The sequence below is a fragment of the Mirounga leonina genome, unplaced genomic scaffold, assembly GCF_011800145.1.
Source record: "Mirounga leonina isolate KUSES-001 unplaced genomic scaffold, KU_Mleo_1.0 Mir_101595, whole genome shotgun sequence".
In the NCBI taxonomy this organism is placed as follows: Eukaryota; Metazoa; Chordata; class Mammalia; order Carnivora; family Phocidae; genus Mirounga; species Mirounga leonina.
In genome coordinates, this window is record NW_023270158.1 from 4,747,411 (window position 1) to 4,763,714 (window position 16,304).

Here is a 16,304-nt window from a genome sequence, read left to right on the forward strand (position 1 = left end):
ACGCAGTTACTGAGCATGGTGTGGGTGATGGGGAAGGTGAGCGTGGGTCTGCCCGTCATCCGCCAGCAGGTGCACAGGTAGGCCAGCTCGATCCTCAGCATCTCCACGATCATCTCATTGTCCAGGGCCAGGTAGAAGTGATGCTGGTCGGTGAACTGCAAGTCAGATCAGGCCCAGTAAAAGGCTGTCCTTCATTCCCTCGACACAACCCCAGCTGTCATTCACGGCAGCACTAATCCTTGCATTTTGTTTCCAGAGAAGAGGCTCAATCCTGGCTGTAATCCGCCCCTATCATGGGGCTCTTGCCATCAGGCAAAAATCGATCTGTTGCCTGCCCAGGAGCCGCAGCTCCATTAGCATGGAAGGGAAAGGTGCGTGGCCAGATCTAGTTATAGCTTCTCCGATGAGGGCTTAAGCACCTGGCCCAACACCGCTGTCCCTGAAAGGAAATCAATAACTCCTTAAATTCTACTCATTCTACGGCTGCTGGGCTCGGAGGATTTCCAAGTGAGGGAAGGGAGGGCACTGGGAGCAGGTGAGACGTGGAGACTGTGTTTACCCGATGGATGGCCTGGTTAATGCGAACTAAAGGCACTACCACCTGGTGCCGATGAAAATCAAACTGTTCTCCTAGCCTCTGGACTAGTCCACACTCAGCTCTGGTCCGAAATTTGTTTTTTTGTTTTTTTAAAGATTTTATTTATTTGACAGAGAGAGACACAGCGAGAGAGGGAACACAAGCAGGGGGGAGAGGAAGAGGGAGAAGCAGGCTTCCCGCCGAGCAGGGAGCCCGATGCAGGGCTCAATCCCAGGACCCCAGGACCATGACCTGAGCCGAAGGCAGACGCTTAACGACTGAGCCACCCAGGTGCCCCTGGTATGAAATTTGTTACACAGGGAAATAACTCACAAGATTCAAGCGAGCAACATGGGTTAGGGTGAGAAAGAACGACTTGGGGCTACTGACCCGGGACCCCATGGCTGACAGTGTGCCCGGCTGGTGGGGGGCCATGCCCACAGTGATGAAGTGAGCCCACAGCTGATCTTTCTAGCTAGCCAAATGGATGGAAAACATTTGTCTGGGTTCCACAGGGCTACTTTCCTTTGTAACCAAAAACTCTGAAAAAAAGTTCTACAATCGGTATATTCGGGATCTCGTCAAGCAGGTTGGGACCTGAAAATCAGACAGGCTGTGTGTTCCCCAGTCTTCAGACAGCCCAAGCAAGGGTGAGGGACTACTGCTACCAGGGGCATGAGGGAGGCAAGTCAAGGGACAGGTAACTAGCAATTTTGGAATGCGGTGTCAATTTTCCTACTCCTCATGCCTGGAAGTGATGGCACCCTCAGTCTGCTTCAAGCCACACCTACTGAGCCCCTACAGGGAGTAAAGAATTGTACCAGGTGCTGGGTGTCACACTACCCATTGCTATCTGAGCACGCGCATGCTCATTCTGCCGCATCCACAGCAGCTCACCAAGAAGAAAAGGAACTTAATCAGAGGATGCATATGGCTTTGCTACTGGCCTGCTCTGCTCACCTGGGGTGTGAAAGTAAAGATTTGGTTCCTAATCACATATAGCTTAGATGTTCCAAGGACGCCAATGTGCCGATACGGTCGCCCACTCAATTTCATATTCTTATTCCGTCCTATTTGAAAAACAAAAGAGAAATCAGAGTGAGAGCCAATATGGTAACATGTAATCCAAGCGACTCTGGCTAAGACTGGGCTTATGTTCATGTTAACCCATTCCGGGGTTTGTTTTTTTTAATACCATCGATCCTTCTTTAAAATGGGACAGGGATGAATTAAAAACAAACCCCACCACCTTCTCTTCATGCATGTATAGACAGCACCCAGTTCAACATCTATATGGAATAAAACTACTGATAGAACTTTATTAATGTTTACTTCTAATTTATTTCATATTGAGCCTACTAAGTTAGATTTTAGAAAAAGAGAATTCCCCCTCCCATTTTAACGGGTAAAGGAGCATTTTCTGAGACCACAGATAAAAATTAGAAACGTATCAAGACACAAATGACTGTTCCAATTGCGAATTTTCAAAGACGGAGCCTTGTTTTACAACCTATCTGGCAAAGGGCGCAGCCAAGCTGGGGCGACATCTAGTGAACGAGCATGAGAACATGTTCGTCTGCAGCTCCTCTTCACTTCAGAGACGTCGAACCACGTGCTTTGGTGCCTTGCCCAATTCTTCACAATTCATACCTATCCGTCCCCCCAGACCCCAAACCTAGAACCAAGATGCCCCCTCGCCAAAGCCACCCAGCTGTTGCCCCAAACCTACCAAGCTTGGCATATATGTGACTAAGAATCCGGCCTGGCTGGACTCGGATTGGATGAATGTCAGCAATACTCTGGACGTTTACCCCGTGTTTTCTCAGCAAGTCCTTAATGTGGCTGTTTTCTGCCAGAACAGTAACTGTGAATAAGAATAAGAGCGTAGCATCTGCATTAGACCGTGGCCCTTTGTCTCCTCACGTGGAGAATACATTATTGACCCATCTTTCCTCTGGCCTGTGACATACGCATCAGCATGCCCTCCACACACTGGGTGGCTTTGAAAATAACAGCAATTGTCCTGCCGCTCTTCCCAGTTCTCTCTGGCCTCACCTCGCCAACCCCCATGCTGTGTTTTTATTAAGTGCCCTCAGTGTACCAGACAGTCTGACAAGAGACTTCTAGAAATGGTCTTCAACAGGTCCTGAGCCAAATTACCACATCTCAAATGATGTCTTGCCTCCCGGCGGGTCTGCATTTATTCTAAACCTGTCTGGTGTTCTTTTCACATGGGGTGAGAAGCAGAAACCGCTCTGCGTGGGGGAGGATGCCAGGAGAAGCCGGAGCTCCTGTTCGCAAGGGACAGAAAAGAGCAGTACTGTGGTGTACGCTAGCAGGGGATGCTCCGACCAACGGAGAGGGCGGGGAGGTCGCCCCCCCCCCGAGAGAGGGGAAAGTGGGGCTGCTGGTGGCTGGTGGTGCAGCCTGGCCCAGAAGCACAGCACAGGCTCTGGCTGGTGGGGGAAGAGCCACCCCGGAGCCGGGCCCTGCACCCCGAACGGGCTGGCCTGGGCCCCACCTCTGGTAAGTGCGGCTGGCCATCTGGCTCTCCGGCAGGCAGGGAACTCGCATGCCTGGGATGTGGGGGCCTGAGCGGGGACTTGGAGCCCTGCACCTCCTGCACCAGTTCTGCTTTGAATGCGGCTTTTAAGAGAAGAACAGTGCTCTGGCAGAGGGCAGGAGTCCTGGGAAGGGGACTGGTGGAGGGGCATTCCGGCCACAGAGAGTGGGTGCTGGTGTGTTCGGCTGCGGTAGAGCCCGCGGGGAACTGGGGGTGCGGGGTGTGGTCAGGCTACTGTTAAGGTAGCCCACTGAGCCCCAGCACTGTACCTATAGGCCGGTGGCCCTGAATGTACAATACACATAAATGCCACGGAGACCTGAAGGCCACCTCCTTATTTACATAGCACATGATACTTTCTCAAAGTGTTTTCATAGCCATGATATCTGAGCTTCACAACAAGGTCCTGTGGGGAAGCCACTCGCAGCAAATGCGAACATCAGCCATGTAGGACCGGGTGGGTGGCCTCCCTCCACATCTTTCTCTTCTGAAGCTTCCAACGCCGTGCAGAGATCAGCGGTCATTCTCCATACAGGTGACTCTTCTAGAGCAGTGGTTTGCCTGACCCCCGTGAGCCTCTGATGTGATACAGCCATGTGCGGGCAAGTTCCTGAAACGGTACTTCTCCTGCCCCCGGGCCAGACCTTCTTGTATCTTCTCTTCCGTTTCTGTTCTCTTCTGTTACACTGAGACAACACTGGCCGCCGAAGACCCATCAGCGGGCCCCAGCCTGTGCTTGGCAAGGCGGCCTCGTGACTGAAGGGCTCGCTCGGCAGCACGTGTGCGGGGTAAGCGCCGCCTGCGGACGGAGTCAGGCTGGGTCACTCCACTTGGACATCAGCACGGAGTTCGCGCCTCCAGCTGCCGGCTCTGGGGCCCTGAGCGAGCTAACCTGGAAGGCTCACGTGTAAGATGGGGAGGATAATTCTAATTGTCACAATTTCTGTCTGGTCAAAATGTTGTGCCCGCCGGGTGTGCCCCTGAGGGCCCGGACCACAGTACTGACTGGATGATGCCCCGCCGGGCCCCTTGCCGCATCCCAGGCAGGCGCAGGGGAACCAGTCCGTGGCCACAAAGAGGACTGCCTTGCATTTGTTCAATAATTGTTGTTAATCTACTGAGTGGGTGTGTGTCAATCAACACAGAAGCTACAAGAATAATACAGGCCTGGTCCTTAAGAAATGTATGGCGTAGGGCACCTGGATGGCTCCATCGGTTAAGTGTCCGGCTCAGGTCATGATCTCAGGGTCGTGAGATCGAGCCCCATGTCGGGCTCCGTGCTGGGCATGGAGCCTGCTTAGGATTCTCTCACTCCCTCTCCCTCTGCCCCTGCTCTCCCCTCCCCCCTCTGTAAAAAAGAAATGTATGGTGTAATTGAGAGGAAATAAGGCACATACACAACCTCCTCGGATATTAGCTGGTGCCTAAGTTGCTCTGTGAGGCACGTGAGCTCTTCAGGAGCCCTCCCCAGGAGGGAAGGGAGAGGGGATTTGGTGAGCGAGGACCTACACTGAGGGCTCTCCTCGTGACAATCGCAGCGCATCTCAAGGTCACCCGGTGAGGGGGCAGCAGTTACGACGACCCCGAGGCACGGAGAGGTAAAATCGCCAGGCTAGGCAGAGCTAGCCACAGTCCAGGCCTTCCACGTCTCTGGAAGAGCTGCTAGCTGGACAGGAGGGGAGGCAGGTGAAAATACGGGCCTGCGACTCTGGAGAGAAGTCAGACCTCAAAGGAAGGAAGGAGTGAAACTTCACTTGGGTTTTGAGTTTCGACCAGGGTCATGTTCCACTTTTTAAACAACTGCAGTGAAAAATGATGCTCAGTGAATCACTTGTGCCCGAACTGCCATCAAGATTTAGATTCGAGAAAACAAATGCTTTGTAGAAAGTAACTTTGTGGCTGGGAAGAGTACCGCTGCCTTTGGGAGCTAGTGAGTTATAGAAGGGATGTCACAGAACTGATATACGCTAAAGCACACATACGTACTTTTTAAACAGAATAGGAAACTAGGGAATCTTTGGCATTAAAAATAACATTGGCTTTACACAGTTAAATATGAATAGGAAACACGCTCACAAACCTTGTACTACAACGTCAGGTTTGACGGAAGTGGAAAATCTTCTGTTTAAGGGATCGATTTCCCCGGTGGCAAGGAATCCCTAGGAAAAGAGGAGCATTAACACTGTAAAACACTGAACGAAATTTCACCTTAAACCCAACTTGGAAAATGAAACATTTGGGGGCTCAAAATATTCAGTGTTTTATTCCTTTATGCTTTCCAAGTCAATTGCTTATCTTCTCTGAAACGCAGTATACCATTTAGATAGCCACTGATAAACATATTGTGCTTTCAGCACCTCGCTCTCCAGGGCTAGTCACACACGCCACCATCTTGCGTGACTGAAAAGAACAACGGTGACTCCTACCTCCTGAGCCCTTACTCCACGCCGGGTCCTGTGCTGAACCCCTGTACGTGCATGGTCCCATTCAGGCCTCGTGACAGGGAGGTACTACCATGAGCATTTTACAGGTGGGGAAACTGAGGTAATGCCCTTAAGCTAGGTGGCAGGCAAGGACTTGGTCCTGGGCTGACTGTTCTGAAACACAAAGCTCTCCTCCCTGCTGGCACGGGGTGCTGTTTGAACATGGATCTCCTCACATCTTCTATAAATGACCGGAGTCCTCAGGGAGGGCATCAAGGTGCTCTGGGAGTTCTGAGGAGGCGTCGGACCTAATGCTGGGCCTAACTGAAGGCCTTTCCAGTGACGAGGAGGCAATGGGAGCAGAGTTGTTTGTTCCTCATGCCACTGACCCAGCAATTGGAGCTGGAAAGTATAGCAGAAATGATCAAGCCCAGCCTCTTTACAGATGAGGAGACTGAGGCTCGCGAGGTCAGGGAGCCAGTCAGAGGCAGAGCTGGCTTTCCAAGAGATAGACATGGTTTTCCCTACTAATAAAGACAGAAGTTGAAGACACAGTCCCTACCCCCAAGGACATGACCATGAAATTGAGGAGGCAATCACAGCCATGAAACAAGTGGCCCACCTCAGCATCCACAGCTCCTAAGGGCCACTTCCACTGTGACAGCTTTACTTTCGGTCTCCTTTTACACACCGGGAACCCCAGTGGTATGGGTCCCACAACTCATTCCCCGCACTCCCCCCCCACACACGCCCTCCCCACTTCTAGAGTCTGACAGAACACCCAGGACTAGGCCAGCCTAACAGGCTGGAGCTTCCAGCTCTTCTCCTGGACTCTTTCGTCCACACCTCTCCCCAGGGGCCCAGGGTATTCAGCTGGGCAGAGCCTCTGAGGACAGATGAACCCATCTGATAACATCACCCATACATCGTCTGGTTCCAGCCACAGACCAGGAATATGGGGGTCGGGGGGTGACGGGAGTGCTTGGCATGCAGCTGACTCTGAAGTAGTTTCGTGTAAATATGGACACACAAGCCCGGGTGGCAAGCCTCAGAGCTGACCCACTCCAGCTGACTTTAAAACTATGAGATGCCAAAGACATTCACAGCCACATGGGGCAGAGAGCCCCTATGCTCTTCCGGGGTCCCCTATACCTCGAATCAGATGGTTTCCAGTCTGTGAAGTCCCCAAGTCCCCTACCTCTGCCAACAGCGAGCTGAGGATGTACAGGGACTGACCCCACAGATGGGGCAGCTTCCCCAGAGGGACTCTGTCCACTGTGTGGGGATTCTTATACTCTTCGTCAACCTGGCAAAGAGAGAAAAACCCAAAGTCAGAATGTCAGAGGATAAGAAGGCCAACATCACTGCCTACTGGGGAGCGCACTGAGGATTTACAAAATGCCACTCGTTCGATCCTCCAGGCCAATTCTGTGTGAGAGCTGCGGGAGGGAGGCCGCAGCGCTAAGGCCTTTGTGTGGGGGCCACATGGCTCAACGCGGTAGAAGTGGCACTCACATCCAGGCCTGACTCCAGGCCGGTGCTCTGTCCACAAGCACACCGATGGCGGAAGACAGACACAGGCACGTGAAGCCTGGCCTGCCTCCTTTGCGCACAGCTCCGGGCAACAACAAGTTCCACAGCTCATGCTTACACTTGTCTGTATTATGGGTACAGTGATCTAAAACATCACCCTACAGCCACGGCAGGGCATCGCCGGAAGCTAAGTCAGCTTTCTCCCGTCTTGTTATCCCCAGGGGCTCATAAACTCTGTGTGCCTTTGCAAGAAAATTACCAGAAGGTGGCACTATTTATTGAGGAAAACACTAGTGTACTATCTGATCACTAATTTTCCTTCAGGAACTCAACAAGCTGGATCCACTGGGGGCTTCTGCCTCATCAGAATTAGCTACAGTTGTTTTGGGATGGACAGTGCTGGCTACACATTGTAAAAGTTAGTCTGCAATTTTCTCTGTTGTAAACTCCATGCTGACCTTTGTATTTTTTTTTTTAAAGTAAACTCTACCCCCATTGTGGGGCTCAAACTCATGACCCCAAGATCAAGAGTCACATGCTCTACTGACTGAGCCAGCCAGGTGCCCCCGACCTTGGGTTTTTTGCCATTACAACACTGGTTGGGGGTAATGTTAGTGACCACTTTCTCCCCTCCGGAAAACAAAGCAATTGAAGAAATCCTTCTCCAAAAGGGAAAAATCACACCATGAGGGGAGTCATACTCTGCTTGTGGATTAATCAGTGGTGTTATTAATAGATTGTTAAAATTTGCTGCAGTAAATATTAAGAAGAACTTAAACTCATAAACTGAACAGAATTAAAGTGTGTCAGTAATGAAGTAATCAAATAGGATAATAGTGTGGCAGGAGAGTCTCTAAAGTAGTCAGAGTTCTCTTTGGGAGTAAGTTTGGTTATCTTTGGGTAGTAAGAGCAGAGAGAAGTATGTTCTTCTTTCTACAGAATCCTGGATGTTCTGCAGTGTACAGGATTGCTTTCACAATCCGATTGTGTGTTAAGGCTATTTGAAATGTAAGTAGTGTTAAGAAAGACTGTAAAGATCTTGAATGAGAAATAGTTGATGCAGGGCGCCTGGGTGGCTCAGATGGTTAAGCGTCTGCCTTCGGCTCAGGTCATGATCCCAGGGTCCTGGGGTCAAGTCCCACATCGGGCTCCCAGCTCAGCGGGGAGCCTGCTTCTCCCTCTGACCCTCGCCCCTCTCATGCTGTTTCTCTCTCGCTCGCTTTCTAAAAAATAAATAAAATCTTAAAAAAAAAAAAAAATAGTTGATGCAAAGCAAAGAAGGCAAAGTGTCTGGATCAAAAGACAGCTTGGCTCTGGCCTCCCTCGACCCAAGCACCAGCCCCTGCCTCCCCGTGCAGGTGTTGGGGTCTCCCCTGGCCTGTACCTCTTATTTTGCAGCACCGCTGCTGTGCCTGCCCTCCGTCCCCCACTAGCCGGCAGCCTCACAGAGGCAGAGCTGCCACCGTAGCCCCTCTGTGCCCCGTACGCAGGGTGGTGCTTTAGAAACCACTGCTGGACAAAAAGTGTTAGGTCTGAAAGGCGGATGAAAAATACCAAAAGGCCAAGCACGAACCCACTTCGTTCTAGCTACGCAGTGCTTGGTTACCTTGTTGGGCGGGATGGCATACAGTTCTGGCACCAGGTGGATCCCGTTCTTGCCTCTGATTAATACTCCCTCCAGGGCCTCTCGGTATTCTTGCACCTAGAAAAAAGCCCCATCCCCACAGCATGAGAGAGGCGCCATTAATACTGCCAGGGGAGTGCATCACAGAAAAACACCTCTCTGGGCAACAAACAGATTATTAGTACGACACAGGGTCAAGAAATGCACGAACACCGTCCAGTTAGGGAGTGCAGGAGGAACCAGCACTCCTGCTGACAGCAAAGGTTAGAAGGAGCTGAAGGCACTGGCCTTCTCTGTGTGTCTTTAACTCACGACTTCAATATTTCACCCTTAACTTCTCAACATACGTAAATTGTGTCTCACCAGCTAGACTATATAAGCTTCTTGGAGTGGAGGCCAGACCTTAAGGAGGGCATCCCGGTTCTACCTGTCAGTAGTTTTCCACTTAAAAGGCCCTCATTCGAGCACTTACTGCTCAGGAAATGTTTGCAAAGCGCACCTGATGTGAGGAAAAGGAAGTGTATGTACCTATGATCCATGTACCCCGATTCTTAGGATGCACTACTCAATATAATGAAAGCTGTTGATATAAACATTTCCATTCAATTAAAAAGGCAGTGATTAAAACAACCACCACCACCACCTACATATGAAAAGGGAACAAACAAAAGAGGGAAAACCTTTAACCAGCCACCCAGGTGCTTAACACGTTTCATCTTTAGAGAGCCTAGTCAAACGCTTTCTATATCTCATTTCTTTTTCTTTTGAAATTTGTGGACAGCAAAATCTGACCAGGGGTGTGTCTTTTTTTTTTTTTTTTTTTTAAGATTTATTTATTTGAAACAGAGAGACAGCTAGAGAGGGAACACAAGCAGGGGGAGTGGAAGAGGGAGAAGCAGGCTCCTGGCTGAGCAGGGAGCCCGATGCGGAGCTCGATCCCAGGACCCTGGGATCATGACCTGAGCCGAAGGCAGTCGCTTAACGACTGAGCCACCCAGGCGCCCCAAGTGTGTCATTTTTTAAAGGTCATTGGGCAGCAAGTGGAAAAGACAGAATAGGCATAAGAGCAGTAAATTCTGTGAGACCTAAAAAATAAGGTCCTGAGCACATTTTTTGTCTTCTCAGCTTTTTTGTTTCTAATAATTATCAAGTTTCCTCACAATTGAAATTCTAACTCAATCCTTTTGAGACCTTTCAGTTCTGGGATAAAGAGACAGAAAACATAAGACCCAAGATAATTGCTAAAGCATAACAGTGAGAATCAACAATGGGGGAACATTAACATTTCAAGCTTACTACCATGTTGGGGAGGAAGAATTTTCTCTGCCCTTCAAGGTCCTTCTGTAGCTAGACTAAGAATCAAATTGACATGAGACAGATTAACAGGAGAAAAATCAAACTTAGTTATATATATGTACGGGGAATCCACACGGATGGGATATTCCAAAGACAGTGAGGCACCAAGTGGCTTACATGAGCTCCTGGGCTCAGGAGAGGGGTGCGGTTCTGAGGACACACGGGGAATAAAGGGCATTTGCAGGAAGGAGAGAGGAGATGTTTGGAAAACAAAGGTGGCCGTGCTATGCACAGAAGTTTCTTAAGTAAAGAGGAACCTCTGTTAATAGCTCTCTTGCTGGTACAGGCCGGCAGCTGAGGGGGAGGTCAAGGGTTTTCCCGAATCTGCTGGGTTTTGATTGCTTTTGACTCAAAGCAATGCTCATGCCAAAGTGGCCCGTGTTGGGGCGGCCTGCCCTTGGCCCCCCTATAGCCACTTTTGAAACCCCTCTCAGGACTTCTGAGCAGAGGAAGCTTTCAAAACCAAAATAAACCTTGGATTGCTCGTCCCACCCCAGTGCATGTGGTCTGAACGGGTTAAGAAAACACTGAAGCATTTGAGTTTGTCAGTCATTCACATAAGCTTCACGAGGCCGGGTCTGTTCTACTTACCAACGTATGCACGGCAGCAAATGCTAAAGAAATCGGTCTCGAACAAAGGAACGTTGCGTGAACAAATCTCTACTCGGCACTTACTGTGTACTAGGCACAGGGGATGTATCAGTGAACTGGACAGACACCACCTCTACCAGGGTGCTCTGACAGGGAGTGGGAGACTAAATACAGCTATAGGGGCCATACTGTGCTAAGTGCTGTGGGACGTATAAAAGGGGCATTGATCCAGCGTTTAGGGTCAGGGAAGGCTTTCTGAAAGAAGAGACATCTGCAGCAGATCAAGTGAGGGAGAGAGAGACAGCTGAGGGAGAAAAGCAGGGCCTGGGCACTTGAGAAGAGGGGAGACAGCATGGCCTCTTCAGAGGACTGAAAGGGTTTCAGGGCGCTCGCATCACAGAACTCAAGGAAGTAAGTAAGCAGTAAGGAATCGGGCCAGATTTTATGGGGCCTTATAAAACAGGAGAAGACCTTGGAATTCATCCGAAGGCAATCAGGAACCTTTCAAAGCTTTTAAGTAAGGCAGTAGCATAATCTCATTTGCCTTTTAATAAGATGCCCCTGGCAACAGGTATAGAAAAACAGCAGGGAGTGAGGCTGGAGGCTGGGAACCCGCTAGAATCCTGTTACATTAAATAAGATGTTAGCTGACAGTACCTTTATACTAGAGCTGAAGACAGCAAAAGCCTAGGCTGGTCTGAAAAAAACAACAGGACAACCAGACCTGTCTGTGGTCGACTGTGGTCCCCGATGAACCCCACCTCTTAGTACTCAGGCCTTTGTGCAGTCCCCTCCTCTTGAATGTGGCATGACCCTTTAAACATTAGAATGCAATAGAAGGGGGCGCCTGGGTGGCTCAGATGGTTAAGCGTCTGCCTTTGGCTCAGGTCATGATCGCAGGGTCCTGGGATCGAGCCCCACATCGGGCTCCCTGCTTGGTGGGGAGCCTGCTTCTCCCTCTCCCACTCCCCCTGCTTGTGTTCCCTCTCTGGCTGTGCCTCTGTCAAATAAATAAATAAAATCTTAAAAAAAAAAAAAAAAAAAAATGCAACAGGAGGGACACTGCCAGTTCGGGGCCTAAACCTGAAGAAAGCTTAGCAGCTCTTGCTTGTGCATTCTCGGGTGAAAAGCCTCACTGCTCAGACACTACAACCCTGTGAGAAGCCCAAGCTAGCCACATGGAGGCGAAGCGAGGCCTGGGCCAAGAGCAGCATCAAGCTGCCGGCCGTGTGAGTGACGCCATGTCAGAAGTAGATCCTCCAAGCCCCAGTGAACCAACTGACACCAAGCGAAGCAGAGACAACCTGTCCCTGCTGAGTCCTGCCCAGACTGTGGAATCTTGAGCAAATAAACAAAATAGCCGTTGCTTTAATTCACCACATTTTGGGAAAGCTCGTTAAGTGACGACAGATAACTGAAACGGTGCCCTAAATTCTTGCATAACCTTATGTTCTAATAACACGCAGCACACCGAAGGAATGAAAATGCTGATTGTCAACACAGCACCCAGCATGTTCTCACCTGAACGGCATCTCCGGTGAAGACCCCATCTATTATGAAATACGTCCAGAACACAGGCCATTCACATTCAATGTTTTCAAAGAGCTTGAGCTCAGCAGGGTCATAATGTAATCGGTTTGGGTCCTGGAATCAAACAGGAAACCTTCTGAAAGGTGCTGTCAGATTACATATATAATTCCCCTGTACCTCACTGGGCTTCCCTGGCTTTCTGAATCACTGCATCTCTGCGGCTGCTAGGATTAGGAGCTGGCTATAATGGGGAGATGTTATTTCTGGCAGCTTTCCATGGTCAAATTTCAGAAACGTCTATCAGAAATGTACACAAGACTCCTTGGTGGTTTATTATATTAAGCTTCCTAGATTGCTAACAAATAAATAGCAATTTTCCTATCACAGTGCTCAGCAGACTATCTGTTTCACTGCAATCACTCTATCAGTCACTATGGCAAAGCAACTCGAGAGGGAGGCCACAGTTGCTCTTGAACACATCATGTGAGCCACAGAACTGTTTGTCCCTGCCTACAGGCTGGTTTTAAACCACCAGCTTGCTGTCCTCCTGATGATCTTATTATTCTACTGCCTAACTCCAGCCTTGCTGTCTCCAAAATTAAGACTTCCCTGTCCAATATTCTAACATGTAATTTTATAATCAAGAGAGGGAGAACACCACAGTGGTGATTTAAATATGAAGCAGTTAAGGAATCATACGAAACAATATTTAAATACAACCTCTCTTGGGGTTTTATAACCATCTCGAAGGAAGCGACAGCATCCATAACGCCCCTAAGAAGATAAAGAAAAAAAAAAAGTGCATTTGATGAAAGAGAATTTGTCTTTTTATGTTGATTCATGTTGGCCCTTCACCCCCATTCCCATGAATCTTTTAGTAATGAAATGTGTACCAAGTGCTCTTCGTTAACAATACAAAAAGTTATTTTTAAGTAATAAGCCAAGGAAATTCAGGGTTGATCAGTGCCGAGAAGGGAATGCCAAAACTTCCCATTTGAGTATCAGGGCTGGGAGAGTAATTACTCAGTTCACAGAATGACCAGCCCTCATTCTGACTGGCTGTATCACGCAAAGATGCAGAGGGACCCTCATCGCTCACAGAAGCCACCAGGGCAGATACTTGGATTGGACTACTTTGACTTGAAAGACTGGAAAACCAAAAGGACATCCCAGACTCCTCACAATTAGGCTCTGGATGCATCGAGGTGGAAGCAGGGGCAGGGTGGGGTGGGTGGGGCTTCCTCTGGCCTAGGGCTCTTGCTGCTGGTTTTCTTGGGGCAGGCTCCAGTAATCCTCTCCAGCTTCCTAGGTGTTAAGGAAGAAGGATGGTGGCACTGAGGCCTCGATCTGCCTCCCTAGTCCCTGGATCACAGTGTTGGGTGTCCATTCCCCAGTTTCTTAAGTGCGTGGGGGCTCCTTTAGCACTGGCTGCAGAGGCCGGCGCACTCCTAGCGGCCAGCCCCATAGAGTTCTGGGAGTTCTGGGGAGGCCCAGCCAAGAACCTTCTCTCCTTTAAACACTTCATTCCCTGCACTGACTCCCTGCCTACTGGGACAAGCTAAAAGAGCTTCCTTTTTCTCCACGAAACCATGAGATAGCTTCTTTGGGGATATGACTGGAGACCCTTCAATCCCTTTGTATCCAAGGGCTAAAAGCATTTTTTACGGAATCTAAGTAGGATCATCAATATGAAGATTTTGGCTCAAGAAACTTACTTTTTTTTTTTTTTTTTTTTAAAGAAAACTTACATCTTGATCATTTTACTGAGAAGTTCAGTTGCCTGGGCTATTTAATAACATTCTCAGTTTGGTATCTTGTGTCATAGTTCCTGCATTTCACCTCAGAGCAGGGATTTTCTTAAGCTCGATTTAACTTTGGGATTGTCAACCCCCCAGAAATTGTGTGTAAAGTTGGAGGATATTGGGACGTGTACATTTTTTTCTGGCAGGGACCTTATACCTTTCAAGAGATTCTCAAAGAAGTCTGTGATCTCTAAAGGGTTAAGAAACTCTGCTTTAGAAGTACAGGAGGGGTACGAATTGGGGTTCAGAGGTTATGGAGTTGGCTGGAGTTCAAGCTCTGCTACCAGGAAAAGAACTAGGGCACTTGATCAGTCTGAGACTGTTTTCTCACCCGTACACTCGGCTTTGGATTCCGCCTAGATAAACCAAGCCACTGACCTCATGGAGAACCAAGGCCTGGGTGAGCTGCTCCATGTCATCATGAAAGGGGCACTTAACACAGGGCAGAAGGGCACCAGCATGATCAACCCTTACCTGGAGCTTGGAAATAATTTCATTTTTGGTCACATTCACGAGGTTCACATCTTCCACTGCAAAGGCCGGGAAAGAGATAATGGAAAGAAGTCCAGCGTCAATCTCCTTAGATGTTGATGCTCTTGGCAGCATGGAGAACAGAATAGACTGAATGAGAAACAAAGAGGTGGCTTGAATCTGGGAAGCATGAACAGTTGCATACAGTATCTAGAGACCATGACCTTAGACCCAAGAAACATTTAAACGAGTTTGCCGATTTTGAGCAGAGCTTTTTCCTACAATATGGCCCCCACTGGGGGACCTCACCTGCCCAGCCAATGACTCCTGTTTCTCGCAGGAGAGGAGAGGGTCAGGGAGAGCGCAGTACTGCCTGGAGCCCATGCTGAGAACTGCTGGGCTCCCTCCCTTGGGGGCCTTCTGTTGACTTTGCTGTGTCTTTCGGACATGCAGGGGAGGAACTAAGGGCTACTGTGTCAGCAGGCCAGGGTGTCCTGGCTGTGAAAATAAAGACAGAGAAGAATACACATACAGGGCCAGCACAGAGAAATGTCTGGCTTCTGTGGAACATGACTGGGTGATCAAAACCCATGTGAAGGAGTCAAATCCAAGAGGCCACACAAACACTCAGGCAAAATGGTAAATGACAGAATTACTTTAATCCTAGAACTAGGGTTACTTAGTGGCACTATAATATAGCCTCAATTATAAGGTGGTTGGACTAGGCACTGTAAACTAAAGGAAGGTGAAATGATAAGTTTGGGAAGGGAAGGGAGCTGACTTTGGGATCTAATGTGTACAGACACGGGGCTAGAGCCCTGCAAACATAAGCGTATTAAATCTCATATAAACACGGTGTACTACATTAATTGATTTTCAGATGTTAAACCAATTTTGCATTCCTAGAATAAATAATAAATAATAAATAAATAAATGTGAACATATTTTTTTTTCCCATTTTATAAAGAAGGCATTTGGATACTCTGTCCAGTTCACGCATGAGGGCTGAGACACAGACACAGAGCCTCATGTGACAGAACAAGGATCCTAAGCCAGGCCCAGCTGGCTACAGAGCTCACACAGTTTCCTCTAGGGACTAGGCATTATTAAGATACACATCAGCTCGACTCTATTAAACTGTAGCCCAAGAAACAGCAGAGTCCCCATTAAGGACTATTTATTGTGGGAAAATGGATGAGCTGCAAAGGGGGTAAAGATGGGGAACCCTTCAGCTGCAGAATAAAGCTTCATTTTTCTCAAGCGAACTGACCCCTAAGCCCAGTTCTTTAACTAGCTGCTCTCCCTTAAGCTCTCTGCCTGGAAACACACACTCCCTCCAGAAGCTCTCTGCTAACTAGTTTACACGGCTCTCACTCCCATAACCCCAGCACGGGATGCGGCACACAGTGGGCCCTCACTAAGAGTTTGCTGACTGACCAGCAACGGGTGACCTACTGTCTGTTCAATGGAGTCCCCTAATCTGCAAGAAATCACTCCTTTCTCTGACTTGTATTTCATGCAGGTTCTACTAATTTGTCATTTCTCCCATCTCATCTCTCCTCCACTATCCTTTCCACCCGTCTCCACCCCTCCCCAAGTGAACTACTGCTTGCCGGTCATTCAATTTGGTGGCATCATGAAAGAAACTTGAGAGGAAACCACCTATATGCTCAAAAATCAGACCAGATTTTGCCTCCAGCCAAACAAGGTCGCTGTGATTGTTGACTCCATATATATATATACTTCGCCGTCGTTCTGTCTTAGGTTTACACAGTACTTCTCAGCTTGCAGGGTGCTCTGACGAACTAAGTTGACTTACTCTGATCCTTACAAC

The 16,304-nt window shown here is 48.9% G+C and overlaps 1 protein-coding gene across 10 annotated transcripts in view; it reads right to left on the reverse strand.

Moving 5' to 3' along the window:
• PHKA2 (phosphorylase kinase regulatory subunit alpha 2) overlaps positions 1-16,304 on the reverse strand; it is a 75,451-nt gene that overhangs the window by 22,977 nt on the left and 36,170 nt on the right. For 9 of the 10 annotated variants that reach the window (XM_035000364.1, XM_035000399.1, XM_035000382.1 and 6 more), the window contains 9 exons: positions 14,474-14,620; positions 12,918-12,971; positions 12,189-12,311; positions 8,703-8,798; positions 6,762-6,869; positions 5,221-5,299; positions 2,307-2,441; positions 1,538-1,647; positions 11-155 (listed from right to left, as the gene is read on the reverse strand). In XM_035000364.1, the coding sequence (XP_034856255.1) occupies positions 11-155; positions 1,538-1,647; positions 2,307-2,441; positions 5,221-5,299; positions 6,762-6,869; positions 8,703-8,798; positions 12,189-12,311; positions 12,918-12,971; positions 14,474-14,620 (997 nt within the window). The remainder of the gene's footprint in view (positions 1-10; positions 156-1,537; positions 1,648-2,306; positions 2,442-5,220; positions 5,300-6,761; positions 6,870-8,702; positions 8,799-12,188; positions 12,312-12,917; positions 12,972-14,473; positions 14,621-16,304) is intronic. The other variant, XM_035000391.1, reaches the window with a different exon arrangement.